Source organism: Schistocerca piceifrons, chromosome 4 (genome assembly GCF_021461385.2).
Source record: "Schistocerca piceifrons isolate TAMUIC-IGC-003096 chromosome 4, iqSchPice1.1, whole genome shotgun sequence".
Lineage (NCBI taxonomy): Eukaryota > Metazoa > Arthropoda > Insecta > Orthoptera > Acrididae > Schistocerca > Schistocerca piceifrons.
In genome coordinates, this window is record NC_060141.1 from 464,238,444 (window position 1) to 464,262,869 (window position 24,426).

At 40.9% G+C, this 24,426-nt stretch overlaps 1 protein-coding gene across 1 annotated transcript in view; it reads left to right on the forward strand.

The window, feature by feature from the left end:
• Nucleotides 1–18,423, forward strand: part of LOC124794904 — a 36,128-nt gene extending 17,705 nt beyond the window's left edge. Inside the window, exon 3 of the mRNA XM_047258604.1 lies at nt 16,938–18,423. Coding sequence (XP_047114560.1) covers nt 16,938–16,977 — 40 coding nt within the window. The 3' untranslated portion in view covers nt 16,978–18,423. The remainder of the gene's footprint in view (nt 1–16,937) is intronic.
• Nucleotides 18,424–24,426: the final 6,003 nt, after the last annotated feature.

The window sequence follows — 24,426 nt, forward strand, 5'->3', positions numbered from 1 at the left end:
AAAGCCCAATATTATGAAAAGGATACATTGCCACTCGCTGGATAGTGGGGATGCTGAGTCGCAGATAGGCACAACAAAAAGACTGCTAAGCAAGTAAACTTTCAGGCAAAAGGCCTTCCTCTGAAATGGACAAGACGCACACACATTGACGCAAACATGGCTCACACACACATGACCACTGACTAGACTCTGATCTGGTCTTGGCGGCCAGAGACAGTGATCATAAGTATGTGAGTCGTGTCTGCGTCAATGTGTGTGTGTGTGTGTGTGTGTGTGTGTGTTTTGTCTATTTCAGAAGAGTGGGTTTGGTTGAAGGCTTACTTTGCTTTGCCTGTCTGCGACTCACCATGTCGGCTATATGGTGAGTAGCAATCTACCCTTTTCATATTATTATCATTATTCCATCCTGGATTTCCATCGTTAAATTTAAAAGCCTAAATCTGACATTTCCCTTTATGAGACACTCATATGCACACGCTACCGGAGATGTAAATTATTTTTCTTCAGTCTTAAGGTACTGTAACTATCGCTAACGTACGTAGCGAATTGGTACATTTCCGCGATTTCCCAAAATTCTAGGATGGTTACGTTGAAAACGTTACTGCCAATTCCTCGCGCTATCCTTGTTCAATGCGAGTTTCCATTTAGTCTCCAATGACCGTGATAGGACGCTAAAGTATATTTTCCCTTTCTTCTGTAACGGCCGCTCTGTGTTCCATCGAATGTGTTGTCGTGATGACACATACCTGTCACATTTGTCAGAGACCATCGAATTAATCAACTTGAATTCTATATTTATTCATTTAATTTAATTTTATGCAATTACTTATTTATTCCATGTGCTGACATTGTAGTCTCTGTATTTGGGAATACGATTCGGCTGGTTATCGACTCCCAATCAGAGATTATCTCTGTAGTGATAAGTTGTAACAGCACATAAGTCACCTGGACACGCTAGGAAATATTGGGGAAGATATTTCAGCTATGCAGCAATGAAACCAGAACTCCCTTGCCTGATGCTTCTCTGGTTTGCAGTTGCAGTCAGTTTCATTATGAAAATAATAGACTCGTACTTAGAAGCTGATTCTTATCTCTTTCTATGGCCTGACGGCATAGGAAAATTTCAAAGCCTGAAGATGACATAAAGGGAAGATGAGAGATCCAGCAAAATTCTGTCGCTTTAGAAGTCCAACAGCATGAAACAAATTTTTCGGAGAAATAATTAACTCTAAAGTTAGTAAACAGCTAGCTGTAGAATCACTCCGAAACGTACTTACAGAAAACATAGATAAAATATGGTTGAGAAAATAATCCGAAAATGTGGGAAAGACGAAAGAAAAAGCCCATAAAATATATAATGTTTTTCCTTTATAAAAAGCTTGTTTCCGACTCTATGGAAACTATGAATAGAATCTTAAGTATCACTTGCCAACGTCACATGCGAGCCACTACCAATAGGTAATGCAACAATGTTGCCACATATAGACTGGTGGTAGAAACGTCGTTTCGGTTTCCAGACGAGGAGTAAAACGAGAATTTAGTGAAGAACGTGACAAAAAATATATCATTGTACTAGAATTATTTTAATAATAATAGTAATAATAACAATATTAAGTAAGATCCAGTAACTTTGTTGCATGATGCACTCCTGTAAAGAAACTTGGAAAGATCTGGACGTGTGTCCAACTGAAAAAGGAAATTTGTAAAGATGGATGTCATGAATTGATATATATATATATATATATATATATATATATATATATATATATATATATATACACATTGTTGGTTCTCTGTCAAAATCTTTCATTTGCTAACTATGACTATCAGTAGTTAGTGCCTTCAGTATTTAGAATTTTTTATTTAGCTGGCAGTATTTGTGAGGTGATTCACGAAAGGTATAGGTTGTTATTAGTCAGGGCCATTATTTTGTAAGCGTTATTGAAAGTCAGATTGCGTTGAGCTAAAAAATATTGTTTGTCAGTTTAGTGATGATCATAATAAGTGAAGAGAAAACTGTTTGAGGATGTTGTGTTTTGCTCAGATGTTTCTGTAGCAAATAGCGTAGAAGTTTACCAGCAAAGTATTCTTAATTTTTCTAAGGGGACGTTTCAGAGCTTAGACTATTAAAGGAAGGCTTCTTCTCGTTTTCTGTGGGGTGGTGAGGCATTTAACAGTTTATCATTTATTTAATAAAAATAGTTTTTTATGCTGTGTACTATTTGGTATAAAAGAGACTCGTTGCTCTGTATGGATGAAAAATAAACTATCCAACCCATTAGGTAATGCTGCCTTTTAACTGGAGAACGACAGGGACATGCCAGATTATAGCGACACTGTGCAGTACGTAGTGCTGCACTTCTCTTGGAAATAACACGTTCATGACGTAAAATATATTTACATGCCATCTACATACATTAAGCGAAGAAATGCGTCAGAACATGTTGTCTGGGGTAATACAGCAGGTTATGGACTACGTAAGCTAACTAATTTTTCTTCTGGGGCTCTCAAAATAACAAGAAGCCTGCATTTCTTATAACGAGACATTATAAAGATGTTTTCTTAAGTTGTTGCCCACTATTTATTTCAATGGGTGTTTGCTTGAATAGTACAGAAAATTGACATTAAACGGTCACTAACTTTTGGTTAGAGATGTGTGAAAACTAGCGCGATGAATGTCTGAGGAGTTCTAAGACCCTGCGCTGTAGTACTTCCGCTTTCGTAGTTATTCCTCCATTCACGGTTTTAATGTGTCTTGTTATCACACATTTTGCCTGAAAGCACATCATTTTACGTCTGCTTTCTCGCAACTAATGTTAGAACGACCACTATTAGCCGCCGCGTACTACAGAAGATGCAGCTCCTGAGCACTGAGACATACACAAATTGTAAGAGAAACAGCGATAAATAAAATAAAATTGCTTCATTCATCACTGCGGTGGTGAGGGTACAAAGATGCTTTAAGCTTTGTTCGTTATCTTCTTACGGTGGAAATCTGACTTTGGATTCACATACTTCCAGCTGTATCAATCTTCACAAATCGACAAGTGGACTATAACCGACACTACAGTTTCTGCTCATTTCGTCTCCGGTAAAGCGTCTAGTTGCCGCCTCAAGGCATGTTGTCTTACATTCAGAGAGGTAGATACATAGATAGATAGAGAGAGAGAGAGAGAGAGAGAGAGAGAGAGAGAGAGAGAGAAAGAGAGAAAGAGAGAGAGAATGATAGAGAGTGAGTGAGAGAGAGAGAGAGAGAAAAAAAAATCAGAGTTTACAACTAAACAAATGACATTCGGTAATCTCAGCACCAGTCTTTGGAATTTCTCTCCTTTTTTTATCAAATATGCGGGTCTCAGGGAATATTTGCTTAATTCTCGGTTCGATTTAGCGATCGTAGTGACGCAGTGGTTGGCACACTGGACTCCTATTCAAGAAGATGACGATTCAAACCCGCTTCCGCCCATCCAGATTTAGGTTTTCCGTGTTTTTACTAAATCACTCCAGGAAAAAGTCGGCATGGTCCCATTGAAAAGGTACGGCCTATTTTCTTCCCAATCCTGGAAACTTCAACTTTCCGAGCTCGTACTCCATCCCTAACGACCTAAAGGTCGTACTTCCTTCTGCTGCATTTCATCTGATCCCGTGACACCTGCCCCTCTTCATTGAGCTATCCTGGCATGACTCACGACCCGCCAGTACCTCATCTCCTACCTTCCAAACTTCACAGAACTTCTCCTGCATACCTTAGCACACCTAGAAGAACGGTTACTGTGGAGACATGAGTTAACCACAGTCTGGAGGCTTATTTCCAGAATGAACTTTCACTCTGCAGCGCAGTGTGCGCTAATAGGAGCATTTGCCCTCGAAAGGCAAGGATCCCTGGCCCGAGACAAGGTTTGACGCACAATTTTGATCTGACAGGATGTTTCACACATGCCTTAGGATTAAGTGGGATTTCTCATTTATTACCAATGTTTTAAACACGACGTTGACATGAGGGAGTAAGTACGCACTTCGGAGTAAATCTGTATGCAGAATCGGGACAATGCTCCTGCAAAATTGTTAAAACAGTTCCACATATCAGTCTTATAAAGCAATGGAGTGGACTGAAAGGATCTCATTTATTAAAAAAAAAATGCTCTCATAATCGGCAAGCAGAAAGGATGGTAAATAAATAATATTCTGTTATAAACTTAAAGGGAAATAAAGTCGTCAAGGTTAGCAAACCATTTACGAGGTAGCCCATGTATTCTCCTGTTGCTACATCCACGCTGCACATATAGCCGCACTTACTAGGTGCGTTGAACTGTACATGTGAGCGTCACTCACGTTCCCAGTACAAAGTCTGACAGTATTACAGTCAAGTTTCACGTTGACATATCTCATTTAGTTGCCATTATTAAAAGAGCACTAAGCTCAAAATGGCAACAATGTGTACGGTTTTTATATTTCTGACAAGATTAAGGTTTAATAACATTACTCAATAAAGCAAACGTATTTCAGATACTGCAGAACGCAAATGCCAAACAATTTAATAGGTGTATAGCGGCCAAAATATGTGATACTCCTATTTTTCTAGGCAGGCAAAATGTGTGATAATAAGACACATTAAAACCGTGAATGGAGGGAAAGTTCGAGTCCTATACTTCGCTTACTGAGCCCCTTAAGGAAACTGGCCCAGAAAATAATGTAATTTTCCAGAATAAATATAGGAAATGAGGTACTGTTGGAAGTACAGTTGTGAGAGTGGGTCGAGAGTAGTGCGTTTATACCTTAGTCTGCTGCAGGTGCAGTAGCTCGGTATGTTCAGTCACGGGGCTGACCTCTGTCTTAAAAACAAACAAAAAAAGTGAATTTCTCGTCGATGAGATTTGATATTTTGCCACATCTGCACAGAACCACTGACGCAAAAACGACGACGAGAAACAGATTGAAAGAGCGAAAAAAAAAAAAAGTCGCTAGGACACTTATCGGCGACAACTAAGATTTGAAGTTCGAGTCCAGTTCCGAGACACAGCCTGCTAGGAAGTGTCTCAGGTTCCAACGTATTTTCGTTTCTGAGTTTTCTGTTACTAAAATAGCAGAAAATTTCCATGTATACAGGGTGGTCCATTGATCGTGACCGGGCCAAATATCTCACGAAATAAGCGTGAAACGAAAAAACTACAAAGAACGAAACTCGTCTAGCTTGAAGGGGGAAACCAGATGGCGCTATGGTTGGTCCGCTAGATGGCACTGCCATAGGTCAAACTGATATAAACTGCGTTTTTTTACATAGATGGCCAATCGAATAAACTCACTTCTCAGAGAAAGTACACTTACATTTACATAACATCGAATATTGCAGTCAATACTTACCCGCCAGGGTAGGCGAGAGCGCTAACGCGCTGCTTCCTGGACTCGGGTAGGCGCCCCGGCCCCGGATCGAATCCACCCGGCGAATTAACGACGACGGCCGGTGTGCCGGCCAGCCTTGATGTGGTTTTTAAGCAGTTTTCCACATCCTACTACGTGAACACCGGGATGGTCCCCACGTCCCGCCTCAGTTACACGACTCGCAGACATATGAAACACATTCACACTATTTCACGATTCACTCAAGACGCAGACAGCTGGGGTAAACTAATTCCGTCCCAGGGGGTATGGGGTGGCGGCAGGACGGGCATCCGGCCACCCCTTCAAATTAACCATGCCACATCCATAATTAACCCCGCCGACCCTGCGCACAATGCGGGATAATGGCAGTAGCAAAAGAAGAAGAGATTGTTGTCAATACTTCTGTTGAACCAATAAGAAAGTGTCAGAAGCGATTAGCAAACTCGAAGGTGAGTAAAATAATATTTTGATCTAGTGGAACGCAAACTAGCAACACATCACCTACAACACTTTACAGCACTGCGCCTCCACTGGTTATGTTATACTGACCATTACTTAAATGCGGACATACTTCACATCTTACCAATTTTAATCGTAGACGTATTAGTAACTGACATTGGACTATTGCAACTTGTATCAAGTACAATACGTTTTTTATGAATCCTCTGTGTGCCGTTGCCTTGAAACGGCATACTTTCATAACTTAGTTACAGTAATTCTTTAACCATCAATATGACGTTTCCCGTCATTTTATTACAATAAATCACACAACTGACGATGAGTTTTCGAGAGTGCTTGGGAATGGCATTTATATCACATACACATGTGGAAAATACCACAACACTGGACTCGCATTCGAGAGGACGACGGTTCAAACACGCGTTCGTCCATCATGATTTAGGTTTTCCGCGATTTTCTTAAATCACTTGAGGTAAATGCCGGGATCATTCTTATGAAAGGACATGGACGACTTCTTTTCCCATCCTTCTCTAATCCGATGCAACCAACGACCTCGCTGTTTGGTCCCCTCCCACGAATCAACCAACCAGCCAACCAAAATATCGCACCCCGCGAGTCTGTACTGAAGAGAGGTGGCGTCATGTGACATAGATGGTGTCCTTGCATCTCACTGATTTACGTTCAAACGAGCGTTCAGAATGTCTGACTTGCTAGATATTGCGCCGCACGTTCGGAAAGACTCTTCAAAGTGCTTTATCCAAGCTACGACGTCAAAACCTCGGCACGCTCAATGCTCACGTTCGAAAGCACTATTCGTGTACCGACTGCTTTAGAGATGACGAAGTAAAATATTATGTGTTTGCAGAAAATATTAGTTTACATACTTATCCTACCATTTCCATAAGTCATGAAAAAATTATCAGTGTCGATAGGAACTGGTTAAAAAGTTGTTTTAATTTTTGGACATACACTACTGGTCATTAAAATTGCTACACCACGAAGATGACGTGCTACAGACGCGAAATCTAACCGACAGGAAGAAGATGCTGTGATATGCAAATGATTAGCTTTTCAGAGCATTCACACAAGGTTGGCGCCGGTGGCGACACCTACAACGTGCTGACATGAGGAAAGTTTGCAACCGATTTCTCATACACAAACAGCAGTTGACGGGCGCTGCCAGTTGAAACGTTGTTGTGATGTCTCGTGTAAGGAGGATAAATACGTACCATCACGTTTCCGACTTTGATAAAGGTCGTATTGTAGCCTATCGCGATTGCGGTTTATCGTTTCGCGACTTTGCTGCTCGCGTTGGTCGAGATCCAATGACTGTTAGCAGAATATGGAATCGGTGGGTTCAGGAGGGTAATACGGAACGCCGTGCTGGATCCCAACGGCCTCGTATCACTAGCAGTCGAGGTGACAGGCATCTTATCCGCATGGCTGCAACGGATCCTGCAGCCACGTCTCTATCCCTGAGTCAACAGATGGGGGCGTTTACAAGACAACAACCATATGCACGAACAGTTCGACGTCGTTTTCATGGCATATCAGCTCGGAGACCACGGCTACGGTTACCCTTGACGCTGCATCACAGACAGGAACGCCTGCGATGGTGTACTCAACGACGAACCTGGGTGCACGAATGGCAAAACGTAATTTTTTCGGATGAATCCAGGTTCTGTCTTCAGAATCATGATGGTCGCATCCGTGTTTGGAGACATCGCGGTGAACGCACATTGGAAGAGTGTATCCGTCATCTCTATACTGGCGTATCACCCGGCGTGATGGTATAGGGTGCCATTGGTTACACGACTCGGTCACCTCTTGTTCTCATTCACGGCACTTTGAACAGCGGACGTTACATTTCAGATGTGTTACGACCCGTGGCTCTACCCTTCATTCGATCCCTGTGAAACCATACCTTTTAGCAGAATAATGCACGACCGCATGTTGCAGGTCCTGTACGGGCCTTTCTGGATACTGAAAATGTTTGACTGCTGTCCTGGCCAGCATAATCTCCAGATCTCTCAACAATTGAAAACGTCTGGTCAATGGTGGCCGAGCAACTGACTTGTCACAATACGCCAGTCACTACTCTTGATGAACTGTGGTATCGTGTTGAAGCTGCATGGGCAGCTGTACCTGTTCACGCCATCCAAGCTCTGTTTGACTCAATGCCCAGGCGTATCAAGGCTGTTATTACGGCCAGAGGTGGTTGTTCTGGGTACTGATTTCTCAGGATCTATGCACCCAAATTGCGTCAAAATGTAATCACAAATCAGTTCTAGTATAATATCTTTGTCCAATGAATACCCGTTTATCATCTGCATTTCTTCTTAGTGCAGCAATTTTAATAGCCAGTAATGTATTAAGAAATTATTACCTGAAGGACTATTGTGAAAGTATTTAAATCCTTTTGGCAAGATCTGTTAAACATACTCACCGTGCTACTGCGTTGTTATGTCAGCTGCTGTACTCGGAGTCTGGGAAGAAAAGAATGTGGCGGATCATGGATAAACCACTATGTGCTAGGTCTTATTTCGAGAACAGTCTTTCACTTGCGGTAGTCTGGGAGATTGAGCATGCGGTTGTGATATAACACCCGGCAAAAATGAGCAACAAATGGAGTGGCTGCCGGCACTGTTTGCCGTTACGCGGCAGGTTTCCAGCGGCGGCTGGGATGGGAAAACCAAACAAGTAATCTGCGGATGCGCTGACGTAGGCGAGAGGAGCGCCGGGTAATGACCAGGATCTGCCGCTAGCCAAACAAGCCGTGTTGTGTTGCGGGCGAATTTACGCAGCTGACCTTCAGGCTGTGGAAAACTACTCCCTGCATAACGTTTTTTTGTCGCACGAGTAATTCAAAGTGCTTCAGTTTCCTTGAGCAATCTGCCTTCATCCATCGTCATGCCAACGCAGACCTTGGCAGTGTTCGTGTATACCACTCCTTTCGATTTTTGTTTCCTTTTCACGTTAGACCAGTCAGGCCTCCTGTTTGCAACTGTTCTTTTGTGTTTGTGTCGCTAATGGTAGTTCTTGTCATCTTCATATTAAGCTGTTTCAGGAGAGAGTGCAGGCAGTATGCAGACAAATGACGTATCGGTCTGATTATTGTTAGTGACCTTTTTTTACCCCAGTCGTGTTTCATCCGTACTTCAGCTTGTAGTGTTACATTCAGCTGTCTACGAGCGAAGAATTTCTGTTAAAAAGATCCTCCATAGATTTTCACAATCTGTAATCGCGTCAACGCTGGCAAAAGCTTCCTCTAAGTCTACAAATGCTATAAATGTTGGTTTGCCTTTCCTTAATCTTTCTTCTAAGAGAAGTCACTAATTTCTCACGTGATCCTATGTTTCTTCGGAATTCAAAGTGATCTTCCTCTAGGTTAATCTCTGTCGTACTATTATACACACATCAAAAGAAGTTTTGCATCACCATGGTTCCAGAACGTTGACTGTGGATATTGTATCACCGACACAGTCCCTTTGACTGTTCAGAGATGTCACTAAACGCACCCAAAGACGTAAACAACCATGCATGAGCAGCGCCTATTGTACGGAGGAAGTCCGACAGCCGATCAGTTTCAGTCATTCCACCTAGAAGGAGGTACACTGCTCGTGTTGTCTTAGTTCAACCATGTCTAGACGTTCAATACCGCGGTTCGACCGCGTCCGCATTGTTGCTTTGTGCCAGGAAGGACTCTCAACAAGGAAGTGTCCAGGCGTCTCGGAGTGAACCAACGCGATGTTGTTCGGACACGGAAGAGATACAGAGAGACACGAACTGTCGATGACATGGCTCGCTCAAGCCGCCCAAGGGCTACTACCGCAGTGGATGACCGCTACCTTCGGATTATGGCTCGGAGGAACCCTGACAGCAACACAACCATGTTGAATAATGCTTTCCGTGCAGCCACAGGACGTCATGTTACGACTCAAATGTGCACAACATGCTGCATGATCCGCAACTTAACCCCCGACGTCCATGGCGAGGTCCATCTTTACAACCACGACACCATGCAATGCGGCACAGATGGACCCATCAACATACCGAATGGACCGCTCAGGATTGGCATCACGTTCTCTTCACCGATGAGTGTCGCGTATGTTATCAACCAGACAATCGTCGGAGATGTATCTGGAGGGAAACCGATCAGGCTGAACGCATTAGACACACTATCTAGTGAGTGCAGCAAAATGTAGGTTCCCTGATGTTTTGGGGTGTCATTACGTCGGGCCGACGTACGCCGCTGGTGGTCATGGAAGGCGCCGTAACGGCTGTACGATACGTGAACGCCATCCTCCGACCGATAGTTTAAGCATATTGGCAGCATATTGGCGAGGCATTTGTCTTCACGGACGACAATTCGCGCCCCCATCGTGCACACCCTGTGAATGACTTCCTTCAGGTTAACGACACCACTCGACTAGAGTGGCCTGGATGTTCTGCAGGTATGAACCCTATCGAACATGCCTGGGATAGATTGAAAAGGGCTGTTTGTGGACGACGTGACTAGCTAACCACTCTGAGGTATCTAGTCCGAATCGCCGTTGAGGAGTGAGACTATCTGGACCAACAGTGCCTTAATGAACTTGTGGATAGTATGCCACGACGGATACAGGTGTCCGCAACTCGTGGTCGTGCGGTAGCGTTCTCGCTTCCCACGCACGGGTTCCCGGGTTCGATTCCCGGCGGGGTCAGGGATTTTCTCTGCCTCGTGATGACTGGGTGTTGTGTGATGTCCTTAGGTTAGTTAGGTTTATGTAGTTCTAAGTTCTAGAGGACTGGTGACCATAGATGTTAAGTCCCATAGTGCTCAGAGCCATTTGAACCATTTTTTGGATACAGGTATGCATGCATGCAAGAGGAAGTGCTATTGGGTATTAGAGGTACTGGTGTGTACAACAATGTGGACCACCATCTCTGAAGGTCTCACTGTTTGACGGCATAACATGCAATGTGTGGTTTTCGTGAGCAGTGAAAAGGGCAGAAATGATGTTTTGTTGATCTCTATTCAAATTTTCTGTACCGGTTCCGGATCTCTCGGAACCGAGGTAACGCAAAACTTTTTTTGATGTGTACATAATCAATCTAAAAAATTCTGGTGTGAGCAGGTCTCTTTCATTTATACAATCTTCTTATATGATTCTTAAGGGGAGCCGGAGGTAGTCAAATCCAAAAAATTACGATTTTTTTTTTGCTACCGAAAATTAATTGGAACATTCCTCTTTAATGTAAACTTTGAATTATTGTTCTACTCGCCCTAGAAGTGGAGTTATTACCATTTTCCCCCGCGCCTGCAGAGGAAATGGGCGGCCGCTGAATGCATCTAAGACCCTCTCGTGACTTCCTGGCGAACTGCTTGGGATTTTCTCGGTCTGTTACGCATACAGCGCCGTATGTTACGCATACAGCGAGTGTGCAAGGGTTGGCTACATTGTTTTCTGTGACAAATGAAGCGCTAAGAGCGCGGAACATCGTCTCTTTGCAGTTTACCGTTTCGAATTAGTTCAGTGTTGCGCCTGTTGTTGGTAGTATTACACTTCTTGTGTAAAGCGTTGTTCTGGTTACGATGCCACATTTTAGTAACCGTGTATATAAGAAGAGGAAGAACGTAGGGAAAAGAAAATTAACACTGATACCAAGTTGCGATACTACAATTACTGAAACAGTGCGTTCTTCTGCTAAGCAACACATAGCCGGCCATAGCCCTGTGACATCTTCTAACAAGAAGCTGACTGGTGGAAGTGACAGATTTCGTGAATATGTTAGTGACAGTGATGATATTAACTAAGTACTGAATATTGGATTATTATCTTCTGTGCTGAAAGAAAGTGTTCTGTGCAAAATGTGTTCAAGTGTGGGAGTGGGACTAGAGATAACAAAGCACTTTGGTTTAGCTTGTGAGATGAAGATAATCTGTGCATGTTGCAAGTATCAAGTGACTTTCTACAATTCACATGCCAGTCTCTTTGGTGAAAATGGACGATCTAGAGTGTTTGATGTGAATGTTCGAGTTGTGTATGGTCTTCGATCCATTGGAGAAGGGTCAGCTGCTGGTAAACTGTTTTGTGGTATTATGAACTTGCCATTGCCTCCAAGCAAATTTGGGTACTACTGTGAACTGGTAGGATCCTCTGTTGAAGATGTGGCTTTGAAAACCATGAAGGAAGCATTGGAGGAATCTGTAGAAATAAAGGGTGGTTCTAGGAATTTGGTAGTGGCATTAGATGGTTCCTGGCAAAAGAGGGGTCATAAATCCCTGAATGGGGTTGTAACTGCTACTTGCGGTGATAGTGCAAAAGTGATAGATGTTGGAATATTATCAAAACATTGTTGGTGCAAAAATAAAATCAAAGGAGAGCACAGTGGAACCTGTGAGGCAAATTTTAGTGGATCAAGTGGAGCAATGGAAGTGGATGGAGTGAAACAAATATTTGAACGTTCAGTTCCCAGATACAACGTTAGGTACAAATACTACCTTGGGGATGGTGACTCCAAAGGTTTCAAGACTATAGAGGAACTGAAACCATATGGAAATGAATTTGCAGTTGAAAAGCTGGAATGCGTTGGGCATGTGCAAAAGTGTATGGGGGCACAGCTTCGAAGGCTCAAACAAACTTTGGGTTCAAGTAATCTCAGTGATGGAAAGACAGTAGGAGGGAGAGGCAGGCTTACTGATGAGGTGATTGAACGTCTACAGAGATACTATGGGTATGCTGTAAGGCAAAATACTAGTAATGTTAGTGACATGTGAAAAGCAGTGTGGGCATTGTTCCTTCATACTGCCTCTTCCAATGAATACCCTCAACACAGCCTGTGCCCAGAAGATTCCTGGTGCAAATATAATGCAAAAAAGGACTATGATCACAAACATGGTTTGCCAGCAGCTGTGATAAATGCAATGAAACCAATTTTTCATGACTTAGCACAGCCAGAATTGTTACACAAATGTCTACACGGAAAGATGCAGAATCCTAATGAGAGCGTAAACAATTTGATTTGGAAAGTGATTCCTAAAAGGGTGTTTGTAAGCATAAAAACACTGCACTTTGGCATTTATGATGCAATAGCAACCTACAACCAAGGGAACAGTGTGAAGTGTGAAGTTCTGAAGGCATTAGGATTTACAGCTGGGGTGAACACTGTACGAACACTAAGAAATATTGACAGAGAAAGGATAAGAGGAGCAGAAAGAAGAGAAAGGCATATGAAGTATGATGGAACAACAGGCCAGAAAAGAAGACAGCAGAGGAAGCTTTTGGAGGATGAAGACCATGATAATCCATCCTATAGTGCAGGAATGTATTGAGAAACTTTGATAGCCATTTCCCGTAAATTATAATTTTTCGAATATAAGGAACATTTTCTCAAAATCCACTCAAGCTAGAGAGATGAAATTTTTATACAGCACGCCTAGTGGTCGAACTTACATTGTAACACAGCCATTTGGCAATATGTTCAGTAGTTTCATTTCAGTTTAATTACAAAGCAATTATTTGTAAAAAAATTTGGGTCATTAGTAAAAAAAAATAATTGGAAGGAAACTAGAAAAGATACTCGAAAATCCCTCTGTCATAACTGCAATACTAAACCACTCTATTTGTAAAAAAAAATTCAAATTTTTCTATTCGGTAGTTTATTCATAAATGTTCCTCAAACTTAGTGATTTTAACATGGGCAGCATAGGCACCTCCAGCTCCCCTTAAACAAAGTGTTTCCGATAGTTAAATTATGCTCTCTGCAACAAGGTGGCTTCCTATTTCATTCATTTCCCCCAGGCCATATTCATCAATTGTTTTTCGTTCTTTCCCTTTTCCTTCTGTCAACCATCACAATTAAACCTTCGTCTCCCTTAACTGTCTGCATAATTTCTTTTATCGTATATTTCTTCGACCTTTTCATCAGATGCGGAGCTATTTGGTGGATGAACTTATACTAACGTGGTGCGTACTGGATGCATGCCTCCCTGCAATAATGCGTTCACTATGTTGTTCACAGCAGCTACCGACTTTCGTATTTTCTTATTTATTATTAGACCTAATCCTGAATTACCCCTAACTGAGGTTGTAATCATAACTCTGTATTCACCTGCCCAGAAGTCTTTTGCTACTGTCATCGAACTTCGCTAGTTCCCACTACGTCCAGTTTCAACCTATCCATTCAATTTTTTTTTTTTAGTTGTCTAACCTCTCTGCCTCCGACCACTTTTGTTTCCCTGACAACGACATCCTCCTGAGTTGTCCCCGACTAGAGATCCGTTTGGGAGATTATTTCACCTCCCAAAAATTTAACTCAAGAGGATGCCATGATCATTCAGCAATACAGCAGAGCTGCAATGCCCTCGGAAAAATTAAGCTTGTAGTTTGCTCTTACTTTCATCCGTTCGCAGTACCAGCACAGCAAGGCTTTGATAGTCGTTGGTTGGTATTGAACGGCCATATCAGTCAGCCACCGAGATCATTTTCCCTGCAAGTATTGCAAAGGCTGCTGCCCCTCTTCAGGAACCATACATTTGGCTGACCTCTCATCAGATACCCCTCCATTGAGTTTGCACCTATGGTACAGTCGTCTGTATCGTTGAAGCACAAAAGCTACACTACCGCGACGAGATCCATGGTTCGTGGGGGAGAATATTCGTTTTATCGATTTGCGTTAACAGAGACAGTAAAACAGGAAGAATAACCAGTATTCCAGCGGCGACTCGCAAGCCAACCTTTCCCGTGTTGTCTGCTACCGCCATTCGACACTGCTTATCATTATTCAGTTGCTGCTGAAGTATTGGTTATTGTTTCTGTTTTACTGCCTTTGTTAATAGATATCGATAAAACGAATATCGCGCTAGATTAATTTGGGACCGCTTTGTCGAATGGAAACATACGAGGCTTGGAGCATTGATAATGGTTTGTTGGTTTGTGGGGGTTGAAGGGACCAGACTCCAAAGGCCATCGGTTCCGAACTTTGATAGTGGTAACTATTTATTTACAGCTCGTACAAAATAGATACGTGTTTCAAAGTTTTACTGATCTTCAAAGTAGTCACCAACATTGTGTATAACCCGTTGCCAGCGATGTGGAAGTCGTAGGATACCCTTAGCAGTGCCAGTTTTGTTGACAGTTCGAGCGGCGCGGTCTATTGCTTGACGAATTCGTAGCAGTTATGAAGCGAATGCCGTGAAGTGTTTCCTTCAGTTTAGAAATCGAGTTGAACTCACAAGGGTTTAAGTCAGGGGAGTGCAATAGGTGGTACAGTACTTAGCGGCTCCATCAGTCAAACAAATCTGTAACAGCGTGCACTGTATGTGTTTGAGCATTGTCCTGCAAAATGATGGTCAGGTCCTGCAGCAAGTCTCATCACTTGTGTCTCTATGCTGGTCGTAGGTTGTGTTCCAAAAATGAACAGCATAGAGACAGAAGTGATGACACTTTCTGCAGGACCTGACCATTTTGCAGGACAATGCTCAAACACGTACAGTGCAAGCTGTTAGTGATTTGTTTGACTAATGGAGCTGCTAAGTGCTATAGCACCTACCGCACTCCCCTGATTTCGTCGGGCATTAGACCGCGCCGCTCGAATTGTCAACACAGCTGGCACCGCTAAGAGTATTCTACGACTTCCACATCGCTGGCAACGGGTTGTACACAATGCTGGTTACTACTTTGAAGGTCAGTAAAACTTTGAAACACGTATTTTGTACGGGGTGTAAATACATAGTTGCCACTATTACAGTTCCAACCGTCGAAAAATTCGTCTTTAAAAATCTATCATTTGTCACGAGAAAGAAACCAACGCTTTTCAGTGACACTAGTTGTCACACGAAATATCTGATGAACAGTATATGTTTGGATCTGCTCCAATTACGCATTGCATAAGGAAAATTGCTAATGTTTGCCCAAACAGTAGAGAGAAAGCACCTGACGACTCTTAGGGGAGAGGCCGACCGGAGTGGCCGAGCGGTTAAAGACGCTACAGTCTGGAACCGCACGACCGCTACGGTCGCAGGTTCGAATCCTGCCTCGGGCATGGATGTGTGTGATGTCCTTAGGTTAGTTAGGTTTAAGTAGTTCTAAGTTCTAGGGGACTTATGACCACAGCAGTTGAGTCCCATAGTGCTCAGAGCCATTTGAACCATTTTGAACTCTTAGGGGAGACCGTATGCACATTACATACATCATTATTCGAGGTATCTAATATGACTATCACAGTTGTCTTAAGCTACAGATTTAGTCTAATTATTTATGTAACGTCTACGGCTGAATCTTGAATACGCTAAGAAATGCCGAGATTTTAACGGAGACATCAATAATAATATAAACTATTTGGTAGCTCTTACAGAAAAACGTGTACAAAAATTTCAGTTTCGTTCGAAACCTCGAAGGAATACAGTAACTCAAGGTAGAAATGGGAAACATACTGAGAGCTCAGATTAAATGCTGATATATTCGCCATCGATTTCTGTTATGCAATTCAAGTAAAGCCTGAATGCTGTTTATTACCTATCCGTCACTGTACTCCACTCAATCTATGGTACTTTCTTATCTAATTAAGCAAAAGTTACAAAGAGCAGGGCACTCGAAACACTAAGAAATAAATTCTCGCAACTTTCCTGGATTTTAAGAGTGTGAGAGCAAAAATAATAATGCCTTTTCGCGCCGAATGACGAAGGAAAGATATAGAAAAATGCGAAGACGTGTTTTATATTATCTGAAAAACTATAGCTCTTCTGACGTGCTCAGCTAAAGTTGGCACTACATTCCAGACACTTTAACATTATTAAACGGTCAAATCACTGTTCTAAAGCGCAATCTCGGAACACGGGTATCTTCTAAACAACCAAGTCACAGAATGCGTGATGTAAAATCACAAATGAGGTAGCATTACACTTATCATTTCAAAGGAATAGTTGCATAACTACGCAACACACCGTAGGTAGTTTATGCGGTGTAGTTTGTTTAACATCACATTCCTGTTGGAGATTCGCTTATAACAAAAACGAGTATATAAACATTAAGTACATGGAACATTAGTCATCAACTGTGGCACACTATTCAAATCAAATTATTAACACTTCTTAAAGACGCCTTTTTGATGTGTTTCAGGGACCGTCTGAAAGTGCACGTCGGTTTTCCGTCGAGGTAGTTGGAGGCGTGGATCACCAACCATGAAACCTCTCACCAACCACCAGCCAACCACTGACGCCAGAGATCTGTCCACTGTCCAGCACAGACAACAGTGAATCAGCTGACGCTTCAGACACATTATCCAATGAACTGGACTTCATTGCATGTTGTACAACATGTCAGAATAATATTTAAGTTCCTGAGTTTTCTTCAGAGCCTGAAATACTGGACGAACCATTGATTTCAGGTGTTGCCTCGATGGATTTTGTCACCGATGTTTCACTGTGTGTTAGTAATAGGGCTGCTTTCAGTGTGAAAATTTAGCATTTCATTTCCTGTTATCTAACAGAAAACTCGAAAAGAAGCGCTAAGTTAATGTGACTTACAGTTCCTCAATGGCAAATGGCCAGTAGTGTCAAATAATCATGTGGTTAGGTCAAGGTTCACAGTCACAAAAGAAATCTGATCTCATCGCGTATCCTCATCGGTGTCTTGCTCACAGTATAAGTTTACTAAGTGATCAAGTAACTGTGAATATTAATTATCCTGTAGAGGATGGGATGGTACAAGCTGAAGATTACGGATCTATACTTGTCCACTATAATCTCAAATACTGAAAAAATATGACACTATGAATACAAGGATCATGAGATGGAAATGTGAATGGCTGTCAACATAGAGAAAATAACATATTTCATGAATTAATTAATTATCTTAGTGTTTAGCTGTAGAATATTACATTCCTTTACAAAAAGAAGAAAGTACTATTATCTAGAAACCTCCATCGCGGAGTAAAACCTCCTATCTCCAAATACAGAAACAATGATTCCAGTTAGTTAGCGGATGCCTTTTTCCTATCAGTTCCAGCAAGAATAAGAGTTCTTTGGGAATGATACCTACTGTCCATCGCTTCAAGCTTCTCTAGCTGCACCAAGAATATTTACCCGCATGTCGCACCTTATGCTATGGAATGGCAACAATTCCGTTTCCTGATTTCAAGTGTTATTTCTCAGTAATTAACGACAGACATTGGTATTAAAGCTCCGAAATAAGCTTTCAAATAAAACGAGTGGTGCAACAGTGGAAAGAAGATTGGAGGAAATTGTGAGACTGCACGAATATTAAGTGATACTAATGTATCAGAATGACTGTATTTTATGTTCTGCTGTTATATTTCTCCACACACGTTAGCTCTTTCACACTTCTATCATCATTACAAATTTCAGTATGTGTTTTACAAATGAATCAAGTTTTTCAGTTTGAGTGAAGTACTTTACAATTGATAGTAGCGTACGAGTGACTGATAAAAAATAGAACTTTTTTTTAAATCTTTAAATATTTGTAGAATATGCTTTGCATCTACCTGAAAATTACAGGAAATGTATGTCACATCATTATTTATTCAGAATTCTTGAAGCATTTGCAATGTGGTGTGTTTATGTGTTGGTGATAACTTTCGCATATATAAATGCTTATTTTGTACTTTTTTAATAAAAATATTTCATACCAGCCTTTGTTATGTCTCTTTTTTTATCTATTTGATCCCTTCTACAAACATAGCAAAATGAAAATACTGCAAAAGTGGCACAAACTGCTCGTTAAACAGAAATAAATTTTAATTTTCATGAAAAAGAAGACCACAAAAACCATATCTTTTTCACTTCCGCACGTAACTCTAAGAGAACCAATTTGAATTTTGCCATAGTATTTCATTTGCCACTCGAAATGCGATTCAAACTGCGTATTCACGTTTGGTAAACGTCTGCAAATAGAATATCAAATACATCAGAAAGGTAAGTGTTAATATGGTAACTTACTGCCCGTATTCTATTAGTCTAAATGAGTCACACTTGTCTACTTATCCTGGGTGTAGCTACAGCATCGTAAGACTATGATTAACTGTTTAGATTAGATTAGATTAGATTCAGTTTTCGTTCCATAGACCCAAAAAAATGAGATTATTCTCGTGGGTGCGGAACGTGTCAGAAAGTATGACATAAAAACATAAAACATTTGAATATGATACTTACTACCCTGATCATTTGTCAGGAGATAGTCGAAAATAAGCCAATACAATGCAGTAAACTGAGACAGCTAATATTTACAGAATTAACACACTGTCAGAATGAAACACTGTTATCTACCATTAACAAATTTATCATACGCAAAATACCTAATCTTGTCTGTTGTGACAAAGTGTTGTCAAAACTGAAATCTAACAGATAATTTTACTTAAGTTGACTTAACAGTCTCTGTTAAGATATTCATCTGTGGAGTAGAAGGAGTTGCCTATCAAAAAATCTTTCAAACTCTGTTTAAACCGTGCTTTATCTGAAACCAAGTTTTAAATGGATGCTGGCAATTTATTAAAAATGCGTGTTCCTTAATACTGAACCCCTCTTTGGACCAAGGTAAGTGATTTTAGGCCTTTATGTAGATCCTTCTTATCCCTAGTATTGATACTGTGTACTGAGCTATTGGTTGGAAATACAGATGTATTACTTGCAACAAATTCCATTAAGGAATAAATATACTGAGAAGTAGTGGTTAGAATACAAAGTTCCTTGAATAGGTTTCTGCAAGATCTTCTTCAATTTACGCCACAAATGATTCTTATCACACGCTTTTGCACGCTAAAAACTTTTGCTCGGTTTGATGAGTTGCCCCAGAATATGATCCCATACGACATAATAGAATGAAAGTAAGCAAAGTATGCACACACACACACACACACACACACACACACACACACACACACGCTGGGATGTTTTGGAAACCAGCCTTATGAAAACACAATTAGTTGATTTTTACATTTACCCAGACGTGTTTCGACACTTATGTGTCATGTCCTGTGGGTCAAATCACTGGATTAACAGGTGACCATCGACAATAACACAACACCTCCCACTGAGTAGTATGTTGTCATAAGTGTCTGCTCAGGTCACATTTCGCCACATTTTGCGAAAGTACATGTGAGGTGATGTAGTGTGTAGAAAACACGAACCAGAAACGGGAAACAGAACGAAAAATTTTGAAGATGACATGCTGTCAAAAAACGACGAAAACGAGCACTAAAATCGGTGTATAATAATACAGTTCAGTCAGCGATGTAATTTTAAGAAATAAAAATTTGACCCACAGAATATGACACATAGGTGTCGAAATATGACTAGGTAGATATAAAAATAAACTAATTGTATTTGCATAAGGCTGATTTTCAAAACAACCCAGTTTTTAAATCGCAAACACGGAAGAACCAAAAGAGGAGCGACAGGCCTTCGTAAAATGAGTAAAACACACATACATATATGCACTACGTTTATGAAATTAGCTTACAGATTAAACAGCACTACGAAGTGTTTTTTGTTGCTTGTTAAGTGTTGCAAACTTAATTCAACGACTAAACTGTCTGTAAAAATGTCGGTAGCACAACGCTATTTTCTTATCTTTCCAAATTAAACAAATACGTCAGAGCACATACAAAATTTTCGTTAGGTGCTATAACGGTATCTCGTTATCTAAAACACGTAAAAGGTGTTAACATTTCAACAGCATCTGAGTTTTTACAACTTTTCAGTAATACTTCACCTTTGTTGTCATTGTGGTCTTCAGTCCAGAGACTGGTTTGATGCAGCTCTCGATGCTACTCTATCCCGTGCAAGCTTCTTCATCTCCCAGCACCTACTGCAACCTACATCCTTCTGAATCTGTTTAGTGTATTCATCTCTTGGTCTCCTTCTACGATTTTTACCCTCCACGCTGCCCTCCAATACTAAATTGGTGATCCCTTGATGCCGATCCCTTCTCCTAGTCAAGTTGTGCCACAAATTTCTCTTCTCTCCAATTCCATTCAATACTTCCTCATTAGTTATGTGATCCACCTATCAAATCTTCAGCATTCTTCTGTAGCACCACATTTCGAAAGCTTCTATTCTTTTCTTTTCTAAACTATTTATCGTCCACGTTTCACTTCCATACATGGCTACGCTCCATACAAATGCTTTCAGAAACCATTTCCTGATTCTCAAATCTAAACTCGATGTTAACAAATATCTCTTCTTCAGAAACGCTTTCCTTGCCATTGCCAGTCTACATTTTATATCCTCTCTACTTCGACCATCATCAGTTATTTTGCTCCCCAAATAGCAAAACTCATTTACTACTTTAAGCCTCTCATTTCCTAATATAATTCCCTCAGCGTCACCCAATTTAATTCGTCTACATTCCATTATCCTCGTTTTGCTTTTGTTGATGTTCATCCTATATCCTCCTTTCAAGGCACGTCGTTAAACCATTCTTCATCTGGAATAACACTTTTTTTCTGTACAGAAAATAGTGAGAAAAGCTCGCATATGGGGAAATATTCATTGACATCCCACAGGCATTAAGGTTCTGTAGCATCAGTCTGGCGGCATTCGGTCAAGGTGTTGATGGTGTAACACTTGCCAGAGTACTAGTCACTTTTGAAATAGAACCAATTTCAGTTACCACAGTCCTGCATTCGTTTCTTCTCTGGACAAAACCTATCTGGAAGTCCTTGTCGGTGAGTCTGCAAAAAACCATCTTTGGTTTCCAGTGCTGGGTAAGAACACGTTTGCTTTCATCTGCTCGTCCATAGCCACATAATTAACGAAACTAGTCACAACGGAAGGACCACAATTCAAGCAAGAAAAACATTCACGCGCTAGTAGGCGCCGGTAAGACGCTCTATAGTAAAAGTCGTACATCGAACCAAAGAGCTTGGAGCCAGATACCCCTCTTGTCATTTGCTAATCCCATCTCTACTTCGTAATGGATTGAAGAGTTACGTTACTGTAGATTTTCTATATTCGGAGCGATGTAATTGGAGAAATGGTGATATCTGCTTCATACTACAGCTCATGCACAACCCCCAACCAGCTGAACTGTGCAGCTTTAAGTCGCAGGGTATTAGAATGGAAGCGTGTAATGTTAACAATAGCGAAAACCAGACTGAAGTGTTGTGATGATTCTGCCTTTAGGACGCTCAACAGCAAGGCCTTCAATGATCTTTCTGGACGATCTCCGACCTAAGAGTACGGATTAGCAGATTTCTTCATAATGTTTGGCTATGTCGACACAAATATGTGGTTCGTATCTATTATAATCCTTCTTTCGTTTGGGAAAACGTATTTATGACACACTGCCTGTTATGTGGCTGGGTGGCTACCTAAACAAAACGGAGGGGCCGAGTCATCCACTCGAGGTCACTGAATTACTTTCCCCAACACTTTAGGCAGGAGGCATAATACTCCACAAAATTTTAAAGTGCTTCTTGTACTGCTGTCGTTGTCAGACAGAATGGGAGCAGTGGTTCAGATCGTTAAAATTCTATGTCTTCTGGTCCTGCAAAACACTCGGATACTTTATTCTTCAAATTGTACATATGTCACTCATCCTAACTCCAATGTGTATTCAAGGACATGAGTGGATGAAACTGATTTGTTGACACATTTAGATACACAGATTTCTTAAAGGATCTCAAGCGACTAATTTTCCCTTCTATCCCAATCACAGTCATCTTTTTTGCACAACATTGTTAACATTTTCCCAAAGAATACCTTTGTTTGAAATATTCCGTGGAGCGACGTACGACGTTGGGGTCTCTGCTACACCTTTGTTGACGTCAGAGCATCTGTCGCTGCCTCCACTGCACCTGTCGAAGTCCAACGAATACCTCAAACAGAAATTAAGAAATACAAGCAGAAACTTGGTCTAGTACGTGTGACGTAAATAAATCAGTGATTACCACAATCGAAAACTTACTTAATGGTTAGACATGTTACTTCAAAATTTCTATACAGAACGTATAATCCTTCATATTTAATGGCGAGAGTACAGAAATTTTAAATCAAAGAAGATATTCATGGTAATCTTCAGAATCGAAAAATCCGAAATTTCTGTTTCCTCACATGTTGCACATGACTCCAGCCATACAGACATTTACCCCCATACCATCATATGAAACACAAGTAGCTGTAATGTTTATTATCGGAAGTAGTATACCACATGCTTCACGTATTGGTGGATCATCCCGACGAAGGAGGGAACACATTTCTGTGGATAGTGTCCTGTTCTTAATCAGAGTATCACTTCCTTACATCGATGTGGATGGCACGATGTTCACCACATTTGGGTAGAACATCTAACATATACGTACCCTCATACAAACTGTTTCTTACGTGTGAACACATGACAGATTTATTACAACAGGCGCTAATTATTATCATTGTAAATGTACTGCATCGCACTGTCACGCGTTACCTCACATACTGATGATTGTAACAAGAATTACACCTTCGTAACAGTTTACACGTCCCAGTGCAGGATTTGTGTCCACCAATTACACTAGTCTTTTGTAATTTTTTAATTTTAGGAATGCTGTATTTTATAAGAGAATTGCTTCTTCAGTGCATGCCCACTTTTGTAACTACATAGAGATTTACTTACAAACATATACGTCAGGTGTAAAATGCTCAGAAGTGATAGGTATAGAATGTCCAACGCATTGTCAAAAATATTAAGAAAAACAGGTCACTGGGATGAGCAGTACCGATTTTTAGTCCGATGGTACTGCGAATAATCGTCAATAACAAATACTGTAAGAGTCCGAAGCCCACAAGACATCAGTGGAAGGAAATAAGCAAATTACGTCAACTTATTTACTTCTGTATCTCCTAAGTTGGCAGTTATTCTCAGTGTAAAAGCAGCCGAAGATGTCTTATACGTTTCTTTCCAGTTTACGTTTTCGTCAATGCACACACCTAAGAAACTATAATTTTCTACCCTGTTTAATTATTCTTGTTAGTATACTATGTTAATAGGAGGAGGGAAGGTTCTGACAGTACAAAACAGGATGTACTGCGTTTTTTCAGAGTTTGAAAATAGCCTATTTGTGCAAAACTATTCAGCAACTTTCACAAAAACATCATTTATTATTTTCTCTGCTGATGCTTTTTGAGCAGCTTCACAAGAATGCTTGCGTCATCTGCGAACAAGACTAATTCTACGAACTTCCAGCATGCTGCAGCTGAAAAATAGGTCCGGAAATAGTCTTGTAATTGAAATAAATGGTTGCAGCTTCGTCACATGTTGCATTGAAAGGTATCTAGTTTTTTTTTTAATTTCTTGATGGTGACTAGTTTCTGACAACTGTGTCCATTTTCTAACTATCCGTTCTGTAAGTGCGACAAATACAGGCGATATCCCATGTACAGAAACTGCCCCTTCAGTAATCAAAGCGGTATATGGCCGGCTTAACAGCAGCACGTTACACCCCATAGGACTGACATTACAGTTCTCGGCACTTATTTGATTATCCGATCTGTCAATTTTAGACATGTTGTCCATACTCCTCGAACTTTTTACAGTTTTTCTTATTATTTATAGCACTGTTTATAATAATAAAGTATTTCTGGGTCATTGCGTTTGCTGGCTATTTTGTAGATGT